Here is a 23478-nt window from a genome sequence, read left to right as displayed (position 1 = left end):
AGAAGGGACCATCGTGATCATCTAGTCTGACGTGCTGCACATTGCAGGCCACCGAACCTCCCCCACCCACTCCTGTGATAGACCCATAACCTCTGGCTGAGTTACTGAAGTCCTCAAATCTTGATTTAAAGACTTCAAGTTCCAGAGAATCCACCATTTACTCCAGTTTAAACCTGCAAGTGACTCGCACCCCAGGCTGCTGCAGAGGATGGTGAAACCCCCTGGGGGTCTCGGCCAATCTGATCTGGAGGAAAATTTCTTCCTGACCCCAAATCTGGTGATCAATTAGACCAAGAGCATGTGCGTGAGACCCACCAACCAGATATGAGGGAAAGAATTATCTGCAGCAACTCAGAGCCCTCCCCATCCAGTGTCCGATCACTGCCCGTTGGAAATATTTGCTGCTGGCCGTTGCAGATTGGTGACATGCCATCATAGGCAGTCCCATCACACCATCCCCCCCTCCATGAACTTACCAAGCTCAGTCTGGAAGCCAGCTAGGTTTTTGCCCCTACTGCTCCCCTTGGAAGGCTGTTCCAGAACTTAAGCCTAAGTTTGTTGATGGTCAGTTTATATCCACCTGTTCTTGTCAGCATTGGCTCTCAACTTAAATAACTTCTCTCCCTCCCTGGTATTTATCCCTCTGATGTATTTACAGAGAGCAATCAGATCTCCCCTCAGCCTTCATTTGGTTTGGTTAAACAAGCCAAGCTCAGAGTCAGCTCTTTGAGTCTGCTCTCTTTAAGGAGGTTTTCTATTCCTCAGATCATCCTGGTGGCCCTTCTCTGCATCTGTTCCAGTTTGAATGAATCTTTCTTAAACATGGGAGACCAGGATTGCCCACAGCATTCCAGATGAGGTCCATGCCAGCATAACTCATTCCAGTTCAAAAAGTGAAATAAGTTACACTGGTGAAACTGTTCACTAGGGCTTCTACACCACTATAACTACCATCAGGAAAACAAAAATCACATCCCTCATGAACGCAGGTAAACCAGCCCATAGCGCAGACCTGCCTTTGGTGTAGCAACTGTGACAGCTTTAAGCTAGGAAAAGAAAAGCAGGCTCAGAGCCATTGCTCATCTCTGGCAGGGGATCAGTACTGCCAAGTATGCAATGCCTAAACTTAACCAAACTGCATCTAATGACCAAGGTCACTAGCCAGACTCTCCAAAATACTGATGCTCTTTCACCCTCTTATGCAAAGGAATCTCGTGGATTGCAGGCACTCAGAACTGCAGGCCCCGGAATCAGTGATGTTTTGTGTCAAAAATCTTCACCTGGCATCCTCATTAAAAACTCACTAGGAACACAAATGGATCGCACTCCTTCCGCAATTCTGAGTTCCCGTGCCAGCCAGTCTAAAATGAAAGGAGACGCCCAAGTTTACACGTATTCCTTTGCTCTTGCCATGGAACGAAAACCTCACTGATAACGGACGTTTACTTTTCTGTTCAAAGGTAATGGCCAAGCTTTTAAAAAACAAGTCCTGATTTTGGGTGTCCCACAAAGAGGCCTGATTTTCACAAGGGTCTAAGCACTTTCCTTCTGAAGATCAAGCTGCTTTTAAGGCAACTCCTTAACACCCAACAAACAAGGCACCCAAAATTACTAGTCACTGATGAAAATCTTGGCCTGCATGTGTACCTGTGTAGATACAGATTTATTTCTCTCTGTCTGCCAACCTCCGTGTGACTGCCTGACACTTCCGATTATAAGAACGTGTTTTCAGTTGCTTATAGTCAGCTGGGCTGAAGTGTTTCATGTCTCACGATTCTGCTGCCAGCAAATACTTGTGAAACCCACTGGCAAATTGTCCCGTTCCCCACTAGTGCCAGTCCACAGAGAATGACAACCCACTACTGCTATCAGTTACTCTATTAGTCAAGTGGCAGAGTCTGTGCTGTGCATCTACATGTTCCAACTCCGCTGATGATCCACGTCAATATGACGACACACGATGGAATCTGTTTTTTCAGTTTGCTTTTTTAAAACCCTAGGAAATCTCACGCAAAAAAGACTATGTTACAAGAACATCAGGATTACAAAGTCAGGCAGTCAAAAGCTAGGAAATGCTTGTGCAACCTTAATTCTGCCCACTTGTGCATCTGCATTATGATACAGTCTTTAATTAGATGAGGACATACTATTTTAACATAGGACTCTTGCCCTTCTCTGTGCACAGGATGGATGGTGCTCACTTAATGAGTCTGTCCTCTGGTTGCTCAGTGTGTGGTCCCAGGCCTTATTTACACCACACTATTCAGTCCCTGCTTGGAAGGCAGAATTTTTAATTTCCTCATGGGCTTTTCTACAATGCTCAAACAAGAGCTTCACAAACATTGATCAACCTTCACAAAATCCCAGTGAGAGAAGGAGTTGGTACTGTCTCTGTTTACAGATGGGGAACTGAAGCATCCATTAATTTTAGGTGCGCATTTGGAGATGTCCAGGACCTGGTTTTTCAAAGTGCTTTGCATTATATCGCACTTATGTTCCAAGCACAGCTCCCATTCATTTCCGTTGCAGCTGTGAGTGCTCCACGCTTCTGCAAATCAGACCCTCGGGTCTCAAGTCAGATACCCAGTAAATGACCAACTATGAAAAGTTGGGTGTAAGCGACCTGTGCCCAGTATCACATAGGAACTCTCTAGCAGAGGCAGAGATAGACTCAACATCCTCCTTTACCACATAATACTGATTAATCCCAAAGCAGGTCCATCCTGTGCACTGAATGAGGCAGTGGTCCTGTGGAATAAACAGTTTTGAATGATATGCTTACATAATATCATACTGCATACGCACGAGGGGGTACATTAAGGTTGTACAGGCAACTTTAATGCTGCCATTTCTAACTTCTGAGTGCTTGACTTTGCAGCTTTAATATTCTTTTAATGCAGTTTATGGGTGTGACATCTACTTCTAGCCATTTGACTGTTCATAACCAATCCAACAGAGTAGACACTCGTCACATGACGAACACTCAACTGTGCTACTGCTCTTGTGAGTGTACCAGAGTCTCCCAGGGATACCCTGGACGAGGCTGGCACACATGGCAGCTGACTCTCTCGGGTCTCCTGACAGAGAAGCCCAGTGGGGTCACCCAAGAAATCCCATGCCAAGGAGACCAAGTAGATGTCTTTCACTCAAGAGAGCCTGACTACCAAACCCAGTATCTTCCCTTGGAGCTGCCCACACCAGCAAGAGAAGCCTTGTTGCCACTACAGAAGTTGCTTACTTGGAAAATTAACAGCCAGAACGTTACATGTATTTTTAGCTCTTTATGCAATTTAGCAGTTAGAAGCGAGAAAAGCCAGTACCAGAGAACTAGCAAGAACTCTATGAATCACCAGTCAGCCACAGCCCTTGGTTCCTGAACCTCTGCTTTACAGCCCTGAACACCACAGCTAAGAACAAACTAATCAAACCGTCCAGCAAGTGAGAGGTTAAATAGCGTCAAATATTAAAGAGTGACGTACCTCTCGAATGTTCTGCTGCTCCATCTCATGCCTCTTAATCATGGTTTTTCGCCTGAAGAAGCGGCAGTTTTTGTCGTAGTAGAGCCTCTGGTGGCTGAGTAGATGGGCCTCCTCTTCGGCCTGCGTGTGCTGCAGATTCTCTTTGTGTTTGGAGATTCGCTCTTGCTTCTCTTTTTTTGGTGTGCTGTGGTCCTCACTCATCTCCTGGGCGCGTGCACACACAAATAAATTATCAAGAAATGAGTCGCTTCTTAGGACCAACTTGTCTATCTAGGTGATGCCCATATGAGCCCTCTGGAGCCAGATGGCAGCGGTACATTCACGTGACTATGCACTACCCTTTACCTACTTAACAACAGTAGTAGTAACAAGACCACATTGTGCTCCTGTAAGCACCTCAGCCTAGGCTCTCAAAGTGCGTTAGAGACACTACACCTTACACCACTGAATTCCATTTTACACCTGAGGATCTAGGGACATATGACTTGCCCAAAGCCTGCATAAGCAAGTCTCTGTTAAAGCCCAGATCAGAAGCCAGAAAAGCTTGGATTCCAATTCTGTGCTCTAGCTACTTAGCCACCAATACCCGAGTTCACGATCAAGGCAGTTCTGTTTAGGATTCTTTGACAATGACACCACCTGGCTTTTATATGATGCTTGCGCTAAGGATGACAGCAGAAGGAAATTCTGACTACTTGAACCAGTTTAAAAGTACAGAAGTGAAACCTGTCCTGAGCTAACAGTGAAGCACACCCTACTGGAAGGCCATGTTCCTTGTACTGACGAATTGACACCTGGCTTCCTTTGTTCCGTCTGAACCAGCACCTGCAGCCTGGATGGTTCTTTAAAGCCACCAAGGGCTGGCAGTAACATCTTAAATGATTTTAAAAAAACCCTCTAAGGTATGTAGTGAAATGCTCCCCAATCCAGTTCGGCTTTATAATAAATAATAATAATAAATACTAATTGGAGATATACCTATCTCCTAGAACTGAAAGTCATCGAGTCCAGCCCCCTGCCTTCACTAGCAGGACCAAGTAATGATTTTTGCCCCAGATCCCTAAGTGGCCCCCTCAAGGATTGAACTCACAACCCTGGGTTTAGCAGGCCAAATGCTCAAACCGCTGAGCGATCCCTCCCTCCTTTCCCTCCCTCTGGGCCCAAACAGCACCATAGGTATTACTAATCACAGTTTTAAATGCTACCAAGTATCCCGTCACATGTGAAACACAGTCCTCTGGGCACTACGTTGAGAGCCACTGCATTCATTTGGTAACTACAGCTGGCCTGGTTTCCAAGTCACTGCCAGTCCAGCTTGCTTGGAGACCCTTTGGCCAGTTTCTCAAGCATAAATTTATTACACAACTCTGTGACGTATGGCAAGAATGGAACCACGGGGTTTACAGGATCCGGATGGGTCCCCAGACCACCCCCTCTCTAGCTGAACTAAAATTATTGGCAAGGCAAACATCTCTTGGGTTATAGAGAGCAATGATAAGAACACAATGTGATGGTATCAAAAGGGATTGCTAGAGAGCACTCCAGGAACAGTGACTCCTGGGTTAAATTCCCAGCTCTACTACTGATCTGTCCTATGATCCTGGGTAAGTCAAGTCATTTAACCCTTCTATGTCTCAGTTTCCTCAGCTGCAAAATGAATATATTTATGCGTACATGCGTGTATATTTATGCGTACATGCGTGTATATTTATGCATACATGCGTAAGGTTTTTGGTAGAAAGTTTAATAAAGGAAAGGTTTGTAAAGTGCTTTTGATTCCCAACCGCAAGGTGCCATGTAAATGCACATTATGTTATGTACTAAAAGACTTGCCAGGCAAGCCACAAGAAGAACAGCATAGTCTGGACAGTTCGTGTACTTGCATTAAACGCTATTTGAGCTGCAGTTCTCAGGTAACCACTCTTTCACAATCCACTTTTTTTTTTTTGAAGAGTTTCCACTCTTTTAATGGTATAGCACCCCTGGAAAAACAGGGTATTTGGGGAAGGTTTTCTTTGTTTAAACTTCAGCCAAGCGTTACAGCTCAATGAAGGTCGGCTAGATGGGATGGAGGCAGGCTAGCCTGCTTGTTCTCCAACATCCCTGAGGGCTGACTAGAGTCACTGTCTGGGCACAGTCCCCCCAAGGTAACAAGGAGCGTAAAGTGTGCTCAGCTCTGCTACAAGATGGGGAAAGGCAAAACAGTCCTTGTGGCAATACCCCATCATTTAACGAGAAACATTACAGTGGTATCAAATGGGCCCTCAGCCCAGGCTGCAGAGTGTGCTGGCCCCAGCCTCAAGGGCATATGGATATAGAATGACACCACGAGTCTCTCAGGCATTTTCCCTTCCTGAGGGTAGGGATGCAGTTGGTTTATTTTCTGATCAGGAGTAGGCAACCCCCCCCTATAAATTAGTCAATACCTGGGCAGCTGACTTGATGTTGTTTAGCGTTAGCACGCAAGGTGGGACGAGGTTCTGGAGACTCCTTGTGTCAGACAGCTCATCACAGATAAACCATTGCACCTTAGAGCGCATTAACAAGTTGAGGCTGGAAGCAGAACTATGTCACGCTAGGCTCTTTGGACGGGAACACTCACAGGACAACAGTTCTGCTGGCCGCCTTTGGAGCACTGAGGCAGAAGCCTCCATTTCTGCAGACTTATCCTTGTCTGTATTTTCTTAAATACTTTGCTGAAACTGTGCTTAAGTACATGCTTAAGTTTCATGGACTCCAGTGGGCCTTAAGCACACACTCAAGTGCTTTGCTGATTCACACCTGTAATGAGGCTCTTCTCCTGCTTCTCGTTTGCTATCCTTTTTCTCCCTGCACTTTAAGCTAACTAGTCCCTTTGACCGGTGTAATGCCAGCCTTTACGCATGCAGTTTGGGGTGGGACTGGTTGGATATACAGGCAGGCCATTTATTTATTTTGATTTTGTACTGGTAATTGCTGTGCACACTGATGACTATTGGCAGGTGCCTTATAAATGGTTTAAATAAAGCTGATGAGCAAGTTGCTGCTCTATGAGGGATGCCAGTGGGAATTCTCCAGGACCTCTCCTTTTCCCTATGACTTTCAGTTTCAAAGATCCTACTTTGTGGAGATTCACCTTCCTGTAGCCAGCTGATGCTTCTGAGAATATTAGTAAATTGCTCTGGAACGACACCAGGCTCTCCCAGTTCCTGAAGGCCCGAGGAGTTAGGTATCTGAATTTGGATCGCCATGTGGTAATGGGCATTACACCACTGGGCAGGCCCAAATTTATCGAAAGCAAAGTTTGGACTGTTCTTGCTTCAAACCTCTTTGAAACGTGGCAGTTCTTTACCTCTTTAATCTTTTCCTTGCAAAGCTTGTACTGCTTCTTCTGACTTTCTAAAAAGGTCGCTAGGTCTTTCTTCTGCTGAGCCAAAATCTGTTGCTGGAATTTCTTCTCATCTGCTGCAGTCGCCTTTGCCTAAGAGAGTGAGAGAGAGAGTGAGCGCACCAAGTGTATTGCCAAGCAACCTGTAATTGTGCATTTGGTCACTCTCAAACCCTGCGGTGCAAGGTCCTAGCCTGTCCGTATTCAACCACATGAAAGTTTAATTGTAAAAATTTTACCACCCACATACATTTAGGAATTTCTTCTGTTTCTCCTCCACCAAAACCAAATGTGAAATCGTTCACCCTCAAGGCTAGGACAGTGCAAACTTCTTTACCCTACCAATTGACATCTCGCCCCATGACCTAGAACCATCATATCTAGGGTTATGAGGGCAGTTCAATCAGCAGCGTTACTAGTCACTGACAACTGGTGCTTGGGGACACCTGTCCATTAGGAACTAGACTGCGATCCAGCTGGTTTGGGTAAAACAAGCTACCAAAGCACCCTCAGACAGTTGTCACTTGCAGCTCCCAAAATACATGTTTTAGAGATGGTTGAGCAGTCTTTCCCTGGAGATCACTTGCAGTGCTTTCCTGCTCAGTCTCCCGGCCCAGCTATGTAATTCATATAATTACTGACCTCCTTCTCCATGATAGCCACTTGCTTCTTGGCCAGCTTCTCCAGCTCAATGGACGAGTTGTTGGCATGGGTCTCCACCTCCTTCTGCAGCTTGAGGCGGTGCTCGTCCATCTCGGCCTTCAACTTGTTCTCCAGGGCGATCAGCTGCTTCTGGTGCTGGCGCCGCATCCGCTTATAACCTGACATCTGTTCCCGCAACTCGTTCTCCTGCTCATGCTCATGGATCTGTCTTGTAACCTGATGTCATTGAAAAGGAAAAAAAGTCATTAGAGACTCCCTTTGCAGGCAAGTCTCCCCTTCACAGCTACTTACCTGCTAAGCAAAGTCCCAGCACTCACAAATGAACTCCCTGGGAACACTGCTCCAGGTTTTTATAGAGGCAGCTACTGTCTAATGTCACAAACGGCTCAACATCGAGAAAGCATACAGGCCAGGAACGCCTCTCGCCTGGGATGCACAGCCAGATCTTTCCACATTATAAAGGGGTTTCACGGCATGTCCAGTAACAGAACATGCCATGTTCCTTGCAGGAAATGCCCAGCCATTTACGCAGAAGAGAGGCAGGCACCTCGCTGATCAAGTTAGGGAACCCTACGGAGCACTTGGAAACAAAGGCAGCTCTAAGACCTACAGAGTCCATCTCGGGCAGGGTTCACAAAATGGTCATGACATGGGGGGAGAAACAAAACTCCTTTGCTTTGGTTCCACTTCTATCCCTTATTAAATGCTCATTTCCTCATTCCAGGCTTCCTCTCAAAGCTCTGGAGGGCGGCTCACTTTCATCGTCTACCCCCCGACAGTCCCTTCCCTTACCCACACTCTAACCTAGAGAAACACCAGAATGCACCAGGTCAGCACTTTTCCTTATTAAATTGCGCCCACTTCGCAGGTTCACCTTGAGACTGCTGGGTGCTGGCCTCCACCCTCCTTTCACTAAAGATCATGGTGGAAACCCTGCATCTGGCCATCTATATCTGCACTTTATATGTTATACCTGATTTCCACCCCATAAGGATTCTCTACCCTTTGATTTTTATCCCCCCCCAGCGACTGCAACAGCCTTACATCCTTCCTTATGGGTTGCTCCGGAATGATCGTCAAAATGTGCTTGCCAGTGTTATTTCTGCTTCCGGTGGATGTGGAAGCCGTGTTCCTGTTTTTATTCTATTGACAATCCACACACACACAGGCAGATCTCCCTGTGCTCAGATTCCCACAAGTGGCACACACAGAAGCGAGGTGCTGGGTACCACACGCTCCTTAAAGAGCCATCCCGCCCATTGGACCCAGTGTTTCCAAACACAAGGGCGCACTGTTCCATAACTGAACAGTATTAACAAGGTGGATCATATGGGCTAAGCAGATTACAAACACTGTTCAGCTGAAACAAACTCACAGGGTGCACAGATTTCCATGTTCTAAGTGCAGGCATGTGAAGGAGATGTAAGAGCCTGTTATGCCAGGAATTTTAAGAAGAAAATACCAATTGCAGTGCTCCCCATTCAAAGGAGAGCATTGTCAAACAGACCGCAACCATCTTTTCTTGGTAAAAAGGTAGGACCGTAGGTTTGCCTACCAAAACCACCATCTCACTATCTGCTGCTATTCACAGGTAGTGGCTGCGGGTGAACGTTGGGCCTGGCATGGATGGCGCATGGGATCAGAGACCGTAGCCCTGCAGGCCTGCACTCCACACTTGCTCCACAGATCGAGCAAGAAGCAAATGGTGCTCAGATCTTTGACAGAGACTATGGAAACTTTACAAAACAAAAACAGCCCTTATTCTCATGCACAGTGGCAACTTTCTCTGCAGTTTGGGGGACCTCAGGCTCTTTTTGAATTTCTCTGTGGGTAGTTAAGTGGTGACCACAGCATCCACAGAAAAAGTAGTGGAAGGTACTGCATCATCACAGCCGCCAGAAGGTGTTAAGAAGTAACAGCTGAACACTGACTTAGGATGGGATGCATCAAGGGCTGTTGAATGGCTTGAATTTTAATGAAGGAAGAAAAACAAATGCTTTTGGTTATTAAACACTCATTGGCCAGTCCAGCATTTTAAGACAACTAGCTGACAAGAAGCAGCGATCAACGAAACCATCTAAATCAACAAAACAGTTCAAGTTTGACAAGATAACTGAGATGCCATTGGGAACAACAGCACTGGCTCTGTAGAGTGAAACCATGGTGGCTGCACGCTTAAATTCATTCCAGCCAAACCGTTTCCTAGGGCTGAAGAGTTCTTTGTTCTGCAGCGGGCTATGAAAAGCAGATCTGGATGGAGGGCTGAAAGGCCTTTACCATGTTGTGGACTTAGAACAGCGAGCAGGACGTAACAATGAATCATCAGTAAAACTGAAGTCAAAGGCCCAGAATAACTGTTGATAAGAACAATCGAATTTATGGCACAAAATGCGCAACCACTAGCACTGCAGGAAAAAAATGAAACATGGATTTAATTCAGAGGAATGTATCCACCTAGACCATCCATTTTCTGTCCAAATCAAGCTCTGTTCCCAGGGACAACCTGTGGCTGTATTAAAACCAACCTGTTCAAGCCAAACATGTGCCAGAGAAACAAGCGTCTCCTCTTTACACCAAGGGTCGAAGGACATTACTCTGAAGTTAACTAGACTGATCATATACTTGTACACCGGCAATAGGAAGCGAAACCAACTATGACAAGACGAGTGACAGTCTTCAAATGGGTATGATGGGGGTGAAGGTCAGTCAGATGTTAACGACACAAAGTCATAAGAACAGCGAGGAAGCACTATGACAACATGTTAATGGCCCTATACAAGGACATTAAAGTGCTTTATGAACAACATAATCCTACAGATTATAACAGATAAAGGAAGAAGACTGATTTGTTCACTGCAAAAGTATTTCCCAGATGATCAGAAAATGTCAGAATACTTCAGGGCTAAACATAGGAGATGTTGTTAAAGCTCTGTGTTGAAACGAACATACAACAGTTGTCAGGACAGCTACAGAACTGAAAGGCTGAATAAAATACAACAGCTTTGACCAAGACTTGTTTGTCCCCTATCTTTAGTATGGTTAAGGCATGTGTAACCAGGTGTCTTTTCCAGCCTGCTCCCAGCCACTCTACACATTATGTAGAATCCAGACTCATCTTCCCTGAGATTTGGTTTTATTAACAGATATTAACAGTAAGAAAGTTTAGCTCAAACCTCCTCTCCAGCCCTAGCTATTACTTAGATTCCTCCCTACACACTACTCAGCCTGCACACCATATCCTCTCCCCAGAGAGCCATGCCTACCTCTCATATTCAGGTGAGATGAGCAACCAGAATTCACATAACCATTTTCCAGAAATATCAGCCCCTGCTACCAGGGTGGAGCGTTTCAAGAAAACATGCCCAATCTCTTACAATGAAAAAAAGGACTATGAATGAGAAGACAACAGAACAGGGGGACAGTATCAACTGAAGACTTTTTCAGCAGTCAGGTGATTCTGTCCAGAGAGACACATCAATGCCATAGATTTTCAACAGACCCAGAAAACACTGTATTAATTCAAATATATATGTCTGTATTTGGAGTCCAACTGGCCTGAAGTTATTTCAGTGGTCAGACCCCATAGATCATTGCCTTCATGTACCAGATGCCTAAGGAGTTTAAGGTCCCAGAGTGAGAATACAAGATTCCCTGGTCTGCATTTTGATTCCAAACAGAATAAGGCAGCCTTCAGTTGAACCCACATTGCTACTGCCACTAACTCTCTAGGATTTTAAGCACCAGAGACCATCATCTTGAAAACCCAGATTAAGTGAACAACTATGAAGACAGGAATCCAGAAGTGTGGGTCCTCAGAAAAAGGGGTCAAGCCATAAATAAATTCAGATAATACTGTTACCCCATCCTGTCTCTAAATGCATGGATCTGACAAACTTCCTTTTCAGGGTGGACGCTGCCTGGCATTTGTGATCAAGATGCAGCATGTTCTGCATTCTTTCCAGGTGAGGGGAACTGGGGTTTTCCAAGCTCCGGAGCGAAGGTTCTTGAATTGTGGCCTATGGACCACTGGTGATCTGCAAAACATGTGCTTCACGATTTGTGGAGAAGTGGCAGGGCACACAAGGCTGACAGCTCCTATATTGCATAAAAATCAACAAAAAGCCCATGGAATGCTTTCTCCTTACTGTCCCATGTAAGTGATGGTCCCTGTTGCTACAGGCATGTGACGGAATTGCAAATGGTCTGAATCATAAACAATGAGAAAGAAGGCAGCTCATGTTAACAGTAGCCCACACTATGAACAAATCTGAGAACTTTTGCTCCAAAAGAGGACTAAAATTGACCTTAAAAGACGCACCAAGTTAACAATCACACTCCTGCCTGAATAATTTTTATCTACTGTTGTTATAAAAAATACCTAAGGTCACAGTCTCTGAAAGAGATTAGAGAAAAAAATATTTCTGTTTTCACAGCTTGTTTCCTTTGTGCCTCCAGCAGCACTTTGTTGGTCGTCCATCTCACTGCTTCTTCTGTAAAGTCAGTCAGTTTCCCTATTGTTTGGGTGGTGCTCTCATGCAGAAACAGGGCAGAAAAACACATTTAAAATCAACGGGAAAGTGTGACTGTATAACCATAACATTTATCATGGGGCTCAGGGGCAGGTAAGCTACCTGAAATCACTTTACTAATGTTTGGCTATGGACTACATTTCAAATTGACAGTGCCTTTTTAGAGACACCCATCTCCTCTGAGAGCCTGCACTACAGCAAGTTCAGACCAGGGAGAACTTGAAGGTTCAGAGATCACAGATATTGTTTCTGAATTCAACCAGCTGGGACAGCTATTCTACAATACACCTGCTTCCCTCCCCAGTGCAGAATGCATTTTATCTACAGTGCTGTCCATCTCTCAGACTGGGGGGTTTGAGGGAATCTCATAGGAAGATGATTTTTCATCCCAACAATGCATGTTTTCACAGGTTTTCATCCCAAGAGATCACTACTAACAGCATCAGCGCAGTCCATGGCCTTTATGAAATAGTCATTATTTCTCTCACAACTGTACAACTCTTCGGGGGTTGGGGAGCAGAACCCAGAGAAAGCAACTGATGGATAGCAATGGGTTGCAGTCTGGGGTGGGGGAAGCAATCAAACCTGCTCTTATTTTACAAGATGCCAATGGATCTAACGTCCATGTAGAGAAGACAGCACCTCATTTAAGATACCTTATGGAAGCAACAGAGTGAAAATCAACTAGAAGAATGAAGAACCATTGAGATCTGAATGGCTGGTTGCACGGATGCTAGAAATCTCCCATGTGATGCTCACTAAGTAACCAACCCTCTTCTGGCAATTCTGAGCTTTCCCTCTGTACGCTCACCCAAAAACAGACTGGAGTGAGAATAGGTTATGAATCCTCCCCCCTCCACAGAATTATTAACTGCAACTGTAGAGGCATATAACCACAAAAAAAGGTTATATATATAAGGTCTTTGAATCAAAGGGGGGAAAAGCCACTGATATAACTGAACGGAAAGAAAATAAGTATTCCCATTATAAAGTGAAATAAAACCTACACAAAAGATTGCAATAGCCACACATACAACTACATCTCCTCTACCCGTGACAGATTTTTATGGGGAAAACAATTTTAATGTTTTTCTTTGTATTCGGATAAGGGAGGAACAACAAAACCTCCACATGAACTGCTACTGTATGTTGCTTTCCTGTCATTTCATTTCATTTCATTTCTGGCATAAGAAAGGACAGGGAGGTGTCCATGGATACAGATACTGGAAGCAGAAGGATGGAGACGTATGGAGGAAAGGAAATCCCATGCTTCACCCAAGAAGAGAGTGGTGCTGTTGATATTCTGAATGGATTTAACCAGCGGGTATTATCATCAGTCTCCTATTCACTCTTGCCAGGAGATACTATGGTGCGCATGCACCGCTGCACTCACCTGAACTCCAAATCAGCCCCGCATGACCCCAAACGTACTTCGCCTCAGGAACATGCCCCGTGGTAATGACAGGAAAAAAGAAAGTTCCCTACTTAACCTCACAACCCCTTTAACTATACGGTGATTTGGTCACGTAGGAAGAGACGCTTTAGCAAATCCAAGTATCCCAGAGACCCAGTGCATAGAGTATCAGCCCCAGAGGAGGCTGCCACGAAGTGGGGCTTCGGAGTGACCTTGGGACGTCAGCTGCCCTGAGCAGAGAAGTTCAGGGAGATGTCTGGACAATGCATTTCATCATCACATGAGCATCCTCTATTGCCTGGCAGATGGCTCTCAAAACTCCTCCATCGCCTACAATAACTTGTGGATAGCAGAATTAACTGAGTATTAAGGCGAAGGAATAGAACCCCTGGAGAATTACAAGGTGAAAGAGACCAGGAATTATGCCCTCTGGTGATGGGGTTACGGTAGCGAGGAGCCTTCCACGGCGGGTAAAACGTATCAGCCAGCAAGATGCCAGAACAGATATGGGGTTTTATTTGGCTTGTCCCATGACATTTTGAGTAGTTTATCGTTTGTCCCCCCCCAGACTCCATCTTCACTGGAAAGAAGCTATCCTACTTGTTCAGTGCAGACAATTGCTTGGCACTGTACAGTCTACAAAAGACAGTTCCCAACACGGGAATATCAGAGAAAGGGTGTAGGCTATCTGAGGTCCCTGCTGTGTCAGGAATGCTGGTACGAAGACCTCTAATGTGTAGGTTTCTAGGTCACCCTTTGAATTGGGGGGGCGGGGAGGATGGAACAATCAGAGCATGTGTTACTCAGAAGTACACCTGGGAAAAGAAACTCACTCCCCTAGATGCAGGCCTACAGGAATGGTGGTAGTCTGAATTCCACTGCTTCATTTTAGGTTTCAGCAGCACAAACAATATTAATATCCCCACTGCACAGGCTTTAACCTAAGGTTAACACACACGCATGGGGAATCAGCAAATGGTGGTGATGGGGGAGGGGGAATCATTCAGAGACACACTAAAACAGGAAGGGGGAGGGTTACCCATTGTAATTTCTGGGTTGGCCTGCGATGATGTCATAATAGGTAGCAAATGCAATGGCCAGACACTGGATACTTTGTAAATCTTCTGACCCATGTGACCTCTAATGTCAGTCCAGCTGAAATAATCAATATTTCAATTATTTTCAGTTTAGGACCCCGTTTCTTGCTTATGCCATCTCTCTCCTCCCTCGGAAGGCTGCTGCTGATTTCAGGCTGTGTGTATGAGACACACAGAGAGATGGTGGAGGAGGCAAGAAAACTAACTCTTCCGGCACACACCCCTTTTGCTACTACAAAGCCATCTACACCGATCCCATTTGCAATAGTACAAATGCTGCCTGATCCTACCAATCGCTTCTTCTCTCTCTGTGAGACCACAGGCTGCTGTAAACCCTCATTTACTGGAGCCAGGCAATGTTTCATGGATTTGAATGAGGAAAAAATGCAGTAAATACAGTAGCTTGAAAGAAATAAATCAATGAGCCACATATAGCCAGCAATTCATCCCTGGAAGGTAACTGTCTCATTTTTAAAATGATCAAATACATCAACACTTTGATTTTTTTTTTTTTTTTGTTCAAAACCAAAATCTATTACCTATACACGTGCAATTAAATATATATGCATGCACACTGATTAGTCTCTTACTAGCAGCCACCACTAACAAGAGAGATGCAATATAGAAAAAAAAAAAAATCAGAGAGGAAATCAACTTCACTCATAAATGTGTTTGATTTTACATAGACTGGAAACACACCCAGAATGGATTTTTTTTACATTTCTCTCTCTCTCTCTCACACACACACACACACACACACCCCCCTTTCTGTGCAATATCTAGTTGCTATGCCAACAAAAAAAAATATGGATGAGAAGAAAATTCTTAATCCTCTTCCCAGCCAAAGAGACAGAGAGGAAGAAGGGGTGGGGTGGGGTGTTCGCTTACCAAAGATGCTGATTTGATTGTGGCAAAGCGCTCTCGGGTCCGGTAGTGGAGGGCCTGATTCTGGACTGACTGGGTAGGCCGCGGCTCAGGCCTGTGATCCCTGTGGCCCACCTCATCCCTTATAAATACATGATCCTGCAGAAATGGATAAAAACAAGGAGAAAGTCCAGCTGTGCTCTTTCCTCGCCGGCTGCCTCTTTCTCACCCCTCTTTCTGCACAAGCACTGCTGTTTGAAAGGCATAGTTTAGCTCTCTGCTAGCCCCTGCAGCTCCCACAGTACAAAATGAATAAGCAACACATTGCAGCCTTCAGTTAAGAATGTCAGCTGATCGCTAGTGGGATGCCTTCTGAATCCCAGGCAGAATTTCTCTCTTTTTTTTTTTTTAACCTCCAGAATTACATATGTGCAACAAAACGAAGCAAAAGCACAAAGCAATGCAGAAGAATGAGACTCTTCAGAAAGATTTGCTTAAAGCGCTGCAACCAAATAATCCCTTTAAAAATGTGATTTCCATGTCTAGCCAGGAAGATGCTGTTCCTTTTTAACACAGGAGCAAGATTTTGCCTCATTCCCTCTCAAGATTTGCTTTCTCCTTAATTTGATCTTTTTGTTTGCTAGCTGCTCTGAAGAAGGATCATTTCGCCTGAAAACACTGCAGGCTTGAAGAGACCAGCTTCCCGATCTTGTGCTGGGAAGACTCAGTGACCACTCAGGGATCCTGCTTTCCAGTCATGATCATGCACGGTTCTAGCACTTTCTCTCCACAGCCTCGCAAAGGGTTTTTTGTTTTTTTTTTATTTAAAGAGACAGCTCATAGGTTTACTACAAATGGTCTTCTCTGAAATCTCTCACTCTCTAGTTGTCAAAGGCTTAAGAAGTAGTGATTTTGCAGCTGAAATGCCATGCTTCTAAGCATTGGAACAAAAAGCAGTATTCTGTCGATTGCTCAAAATCCATGTCCTCGGTCCAGACAGGCCTGTGAAAGTCCAGGACTGTTGACTTGTTAAGAGAAATGGCTATAAAGGTGACTTCCAAAAGGAAAAAGTATTTGCGAACTGTGTTCCCAGGTCAGTATCCTGGACATCTTGCCTAAGAATTCCAACTGCCACTCTCACCAGTGCAGATTGAAAGGACCTGGCAAAGGTGGAAGCTCTGGAGCAGACAGAGTTGCCAACTCTTGTCATTTGGTATTAAAGCCCAGCTCCTGAAGTCAATTACATGAGAATCTCTGTTTTCTTTTAAAAAACACCATGAAAGTTTCTAGCCCTTGTAGCTATAGAGTAAAGGCTGAAAATGGGACTCAAAGGCCCTCACATCGGAAGGCAAATAAAAAGATCCACAAACTAATTTTTTTAAAAAGCTCCTGATTTTCAGAGGCCTGATTCATTATTTTTGAACACTTGGTGGGGACAACACTGCAGATGGCCACTGACTTCATAGCCATCCTGTCCTCTAGACCAGCGCTGACCAAGATTAGAAAACACAGTTACTGGCTAGTTTACACCAGTATTCCCACTGGTGGGCACTACTGGTAGGAAACTGTGTGAAACAACTCTATTGCAGACAAGGTGCATCTTGACATGCTTCTTCCTGGCCTCCTAGGAGCACACTGCTCACACTGACTTTATTTTAGATCCATATTTATCACCATTTTACAAAAGTTCGTGCACTTTCTATATGGTGATGTGAGAAAGTTCCTCCTCTATCTTGGTGGGTCCTGCACTTATTGGCAAATTTGCTCACCTCAGTGATCTTCCCCACAGTCTGGATCAGCTCCTCCTGTGTCTGATCAGGAGCTGGGAGGTTTGGGGGGAACCCGGGCCCGCCCTCTACTCCGGGTTCCAGCCCAGGGCCCTGTGGATTGCAGCCATCTATAGTACCTCCTGTAACAGCTGCATGACAGCTACAACTCCCTGGGCTACTTCCCCATGGCCTCCTCCAAACACCTTCTTTCTCCTCACCACAGGACCTTCCTCCTGGTGTCTGATAACACTTGTACTCTGTAGTCCTCCAGCAGCACACCCTCTCACTCTCAGCTCCTTGCGCCTCTTGCTCCCAGCTCCTCACACGCACTTCCTCTCCTCCAGCTCCTCCTTCCCTGACTGGAGTGAGCTCCTTTTTAAACCCAGGTGCCCTGATTAGCTGCCTTGAGGCTGCAGGTGTTCTAATCAGCCTGTCTGCCTGAATTGGTTCTAGAAGGTTCCTGATTACTCCAGTGCAGTCCCTCCTCTGGTCACTCAGGGAACAGAAAACTACTCAGCCAGTGACTAGTATATTTGTCCTCTACCAGACTCCTGTACCACACTGGCCTGGGTCTGTTCCAGTGAACAATATGTAGCAGGAAAGTAAAGGATATAGGAAATGTAGATATCCAGAACTGAACCACATACCATTTTAAAGGTGCCTAGAGCCAACCGTTTTTCTTGTGTCCCTCATTTTAAGATTTTGCATTCTACGCTACATCTCACATTTGAGCTTTGGCGGAGTGGGAGGAATAGCCAGGGTTATCACAGAACAGAATTTACAATGATCCCTGTATTTTTAGCATCTTCCCTCCAGGCAAGAAAGAAGATGCTAAACAACCTGCCACACCTAAATCAGGAGGGGACAAGGAAGATTTAAAAATTGGAGACTGGGCAGGGAGAGAAAGAGATTAATAAAAGGAAGTCTCTTCTAGAAATAGAAAGCCTTTGGACTGTTAGAATAATTTTATTTTATTTTGCATTTTTGTCATTCTGATGCTGGGCATTTTGTTGAATTCCGATTACTTTTGACAGGGGCAAACACTCCGTAAGGTTAGAGAGCAGCCATTCTTGAAACTAGTCTGAATTTTAGCTTTCAGCTGTGTGCGCATTAGAGAGGGAGGAGGGTCTAAAATATATATAACATGCCTGAATGAAGCTAAAGCTCAGATTCCTGTCTTTCCTGAAATATCATGATCAAATCTTTAAATTTCAAGAATATTTTTCAGCTAATTAGGTTTGTGGGTCTATTGGGAAAATAATCAATCTATGAAGCTTTGTAGGACCGGAGTGTTCTAGGTGATTGAGGCTCTAAAAGACATTATTGATAGGATAGGCAATGGTGTTCCAAGCAGATGGACCAGGCACTAAAAATAAATCTTCCGGAATCCTAGTTTGGAACATTTTTAGAAGTAGATTACGGAAGCGTTCTGGAGTGACCAACCTAAGGACAAGAGTGAGTGGCCAGGGTGAAATGCAGGCTACAACCCCCAATAAACCTTCAGCTAGGCTGATGCGCTCCTTTTTGGCTCCAGGACCTTGGTCTCAATTCAGAGCTTTAAGGGGAAGGGACACCAGTGGTTAAAACACGGCGATTTTCCAGAGTCCAGCAAGGCACAGAGAAATGTCCTGTTTGGGAGTCTGGTGAAAAGGGAGGGTGTGCAAAAGACGTAGGTCTTTAGCTCTAGCAGGACAGCAGCTATTACTTTAGTGTGGTGGAGGTCAATGCAATCTAATAAACATTCTTAGGAAAAAATCAAGTTGCTGTAAAAAAAAGGTTTTCTAAGTGAAGTAACCGCCTTTCCATTTTCCACAAGACAGCCTGAAATGATGCCTTCTCTTTGACTCTGTTTCATTCATTTTAATTTCCCCTCGTAAGAAATAAGCGGGTGAGATCCCTTGGATTCTCTAAGGGGTGGAGTCTCAAGGATTAAAATTGTGCCCTCACATCTTCATGTGCAACTTCCATTGACTTATGTGCAGCAGCATCTTAGGGCAGCCCAGAGAACAGTCTGCAAGAGGTGAATAACATAAAATCTTTCAACAGCTCTTTATTGACGTAGTTGAGGGACATGGCAGTTAATTTGTAACCAAGCACACAAAAAGAATGGAAAATTTAATGGTTGGAGAACCTGGTGTAGACAAAAGCCCAATGACTGTCCTTGGAATCCCTGAGTCAGGGTTGGGGGCTTCTGCCTCATGCAAAATCTCCAGCAACCTTGGGTAAGCTAACAGGGCAACATATTCAGAGAAATGTATCAGGTTGGCCAGAAAAAATATACATCCAATATTTATAGTTGTCAAGACCTATAAGTGACATCGTAGCAGTGACAGCTAGCACCAAATAAGTAAAAGGAGTTAAGACAAATGAGCCACAAGGACCCCATTCTCCCTCTGCCAGTGAAGCATACACTGGGCGGTGAGGCCAACAGCTCCTGAGAGACAGGTCTAGCTACAAGCACACAGAATGGATGTCTGTAGGTTCCATCTATTGCTTCTATTCTGCCAATAGCCTGAGCAACATCTATTAGTTTTCAGCAGATATGGGTCCAATCTGGAACCTGGTTCCAAGCTCCCTTGTATGGGTCTTTGATGATGTTAGGAGCCAAACTTGGCATCTCAGGCCAACCTCTACAACCAGAGCATTGGATCCAAACACTCCAAAGTTTGGGCAAGTTTGGATCTGGGTCTATCCAGGCCTAAATTTTGTTGACTCGGACAGCATAAGGCACATAACTGGGTTCAAATAGGCATCTGAGTACCTTATATGCAATAATGACTATTCACACAGCACGCCTGTGAGGCAGTAAGGTACTATCATCCCCACTTTATAGACGGGAACCTGGAGCACTGAGTGGTGAAGTGACTTGCTCAAGGTTCCACTGTCAGAGTAAGGAACTGAACACCAATCTCCAGAGTCCCAGTCCAGTGCTATCAACCCAAGACCATCCTTCCTCCTCTGTTCACTGAAAAACAATCTTTAAAAGCTAACCCACTACACTACTGCAACATTCTAAGGACATCTCCATATTCCTAGCACTCAGATTACTGAGTGCATTGTGCCAACAATATCCCCCACACTGCTCTGACCACATAGTCTCATCAAGTTTTCTAATGACCACACTCATGAGAATTAGCTTAATCGGGTCTTTTTTTTTTTTTTTTTTTTTTTTAACGGACCCATGCCCAAGAGCTGCATGGACGAGGACACACTCCTGAAACCACCTTCGCGCACATGCTCAAAATATCTGCAGAGCAGAAGCCAGCAATAGCTGGGAATGAGCAAGTTATGTATGAAACAAAGCTGAACTCAACATGTTAAGTATATGTGGTTTGAGCCTGTTCACACAGAAGTCAACGAGAATTTTGCCTTTGATTTTGATGGGAACATGAGCAGACCCACAGCTTGCCTTGACTGTTCCAGTACATAAAATCATCGTTGCCCATGCAATTCTGTGAAAGGTAAAGCAGGCGTATTTAAGTGCAAAGAATCAAGGCGACACAATATTAGAGAAAAGTCTCCATGATCTTAGCTGAGAAATTTGATTGGAGAAATTCATATACATAGAAAAACTGCATCAATGCTGATCACATTTGATCGGCAAGAAGCTAAATTCCCAAGCTTTCCTTTTCAAAAGACATTTTGTATCTTGACTGCTGCTAGGGGAAACAAGCAGTAGCACAGCAAGCAAACTCCCCTCAGACACTTCAAGAGGACAGATGCTACCAGTATGCAATAGACCATGAGAACTGCCAGCCTTCTAGACACAAATATGAAGGGCAGAGTGACTGAACTAACCGTGGTTAGGACCCTAAAGGGAATGTACAACGAAGCCGTGACAACCTCCTCCATTTCCCAGAATTCAAAGGGGGGGAGGAATAAAACAATCAGCTGAACACAACACATTGGCTGTATCAACAACCTGCAGATAGGGTCACATTTCAACAAGAGTCCTTTTGGAAAAGGCTCCACATCAATATCAGGGCTTGGAATCATTCAAGGCAGGTGGGCAAGTACATAATCACATCTTACTCTCCACACACAGCCCTGAATTCCCCACTTATGATGAGCCAGAGGCTCCAAAAGTCCCCACTCATCCTTCCCAACCGGAAGGAAAATTCCATCAGATCTTACTCGTTCTCCAGGGGTAAATCAGAAATCTCAGCCTGTAGGGCAACATACCCCTATATATCCCATCCACTCCACATATATTGGCTGCACATCCAGTATCCCTCTCATCACTGGATCCAGCCAGGATGCCACATATGCATCATGGAGAGGAGAGGAGTCATGTCTATGCAACATACTTTGTTTTCATTTGTAGTTAATGATTTGGAAAGTTTCTTAAGTTGCAACAGGACATTGGGCAGAGAAAAGAGGAGTCGATTTTGTTTGTGGAGATTAACAACAAATGTGCTCCTTTCAGATCTCTTATTTAAAAAATGTTTTATACAAATAGGTATTTATTTACAATCTGACATCCTGAGGGTTTCACCAGAGAAATAATATTATGAAGAAATGCTAAGTGCTTAGTGTTGGTAGAAGCACACCAGCAGCAGCTGTGCATTGTGGCTGAACAAAAACAACAACGTGGAATGTGATACTTTAAAAAAAATGACACCATCTTTATTTGCAGTAAAAATGCTGCCCTCATTACACCCAATCTAGCTGAAATATTGTGATGTAGTCTCCCAAGGAAGTGCTCCAAGTCCTGTCACTTGGCATATTTAGCTAGGACAATGTCTACCAAAACACCACAAGACACATGACTGCAGCGTCAGTTTGACGGAGTGGTTGACAATAAGTCATCTGTGATGTGTGTGAGCCGAAAAGGAAGGGCGCTCATATGCTGCTGAACAGCACCCTGGTAAATATTAATACACCAAAAACGTCCCGTTGCAGCTAATGCCGAAAGGGACACACAGTATGCTCTGTCTGGCTATGAAGAGTTACCGCCACAGTCAACATGTTTTATGGTGAAAGCGACATCTGGAACATAGTCATGCTTCCTGCTGCCATTACTGCAATGGGTTTTGGTGCTTTATGCTTATGATGGCACCAGCATCTATTCCTCCCTATAAAATAAAGGCAACTGTAACTGCTGATTAAACTCTAAGAAGGCAATTCTCAAATGCTATCCCCGGCTAGCATTATGCAGGAGTCCAAACGAGTAGCAGAGAGCATCTCTGGGGTACCATGCAAATGGTTATGCAGGATGGACAAATCAAACCTGACCAACACTTTGTATTTCTAATGCACAGAGCAAAATAGTATCTGGATGCCGTAAGCAAGGAAACACAACATTGTCCTCCCAAGATACAGATCGTCATCCTTACTTTGCTTCAGAATACCTTCACTGATGGCATGTGGGTTTTGTTGTTTCTGGGTCACGTGGCTTTAGAAGCATATAGCGAATTCAGAGTGCAACTGGCAAAAAAAAAAATTTCCTCCAAGATACAACTGTTTGGTCTGCACTCGAGATGTCATTTTGCCCGCAATCCATAACCTGAGTGAATGACTGACTCCACTTCCAAAGGGAGATGACCAGGGGAATGTATATCCATACGTAACATGATCTTTGGCTAGAGAAGTAGTTACCCAACTCTCTCTCTAACGAGAGACTGATCCACGTTTCAGCTAGTAAATTAGTGAGATGCCTCGCCATTACACTAGCTAGATTAACACAGCATACAAAGATGCAAACACTGGGAAGGAAAAAGCTCCCAGGTAGCCTGTGGGACCTGGATGGAGACATGACAGACATTCTTTTAAGAAATGTGGTGTTGGTCACTGGACCAACAAACTGCTCCCTCAGGAGGTCCTACAGCTGCAATGGGATTCAGAAAAGGGAGGCTGTGGAAGGCATTCAGCTGCCTGCCACTCTAGCCCATTTGTGTGTCATGGGCTCTGTTGGTGCCAGCTGTAACAGCTGGCTCAGAGCTGATATGAAGAACTACTCACCCTGCCTACAGAGGGCAGCCTTCCCCTACATTCCCATCTAGAACTCAGTCTTGCTCTGCTGGACTTTTAGCAGATGAGCTCAAGTGGCCTTTATTCGAAACACAAGCTTAGATGCTACTGACAGCCACGGGCTTTAATTCTCTGTCAGCGATTATGTGCCTAGGAAGGGCTTTGGACACACCTTCTCACTGCAGAGCCTAATGATGTTCACAAACATAGCACGCATGAGCCAAGTACTAAAGAGTTACTGTAATCAGAGCAGCTAGATGAGAAACACAAGGTCATTTCATTTATTTTTGGCCAGAAAGCATGCTCCATTTCTTTATTTTTAAAAA

General features: G+C 44.7%; 1 protein-coding gene across 7 annotated transcripts in view; it reads right to left on the bottom strand.

Annotated features, from left to right (window-relative positions):
- Positions 1 to 23478, bottom strand: part of TAOK3 (TAO kinase 3) — a 143877-nt gene that overhangs the window by 9511 nt on the left and 110888 nt on the right. For all 7 annotated transcript variants that reach the window (XM_075059928.1, XM_075059930.1, XM_032799992.2 and 4 more), the window contains 4 exons: positions 15438 to 15572; positions 7489 to 7725; positions 6811 to 6939; positions 3480 to 3683 (listed from right to left, as the gene is read on the bottom strand). In XM_075059928.1, the coding sequence (XP_074916029.1) occupies positions 3480 to 3683; positions 6811 to 6939; positions 7489 to 7725; positions 15438 to 15572 (705 nt within the window). The remainder of the gene's footprint in view (positions 1 to 3479; positions 3684 to 6810; positions 6940 to 7488; positions 7726 to 15437; positions 15573 to 23478) is intronic.

Source organism: Chelonoidis abingdonii, chromosome 22 (genome assembly GCF_003597395.2).
Source record: "Chelonoidis abingdonii isolate Lonesome George chromosome 22, CheloAbing_2.0, whole genome shotgun sequence".
In the NCBI taxonomy this organism is placed as follows: domain Eukaryota; kingdom Metazoa; phylum Chordata; order Testudines; family Testudinidae; genus Chelonoidis; species Chelonoidis abingdonii.
This window is presented reverse-complemented; position numbering and strand designations above follow the sequence as displayed.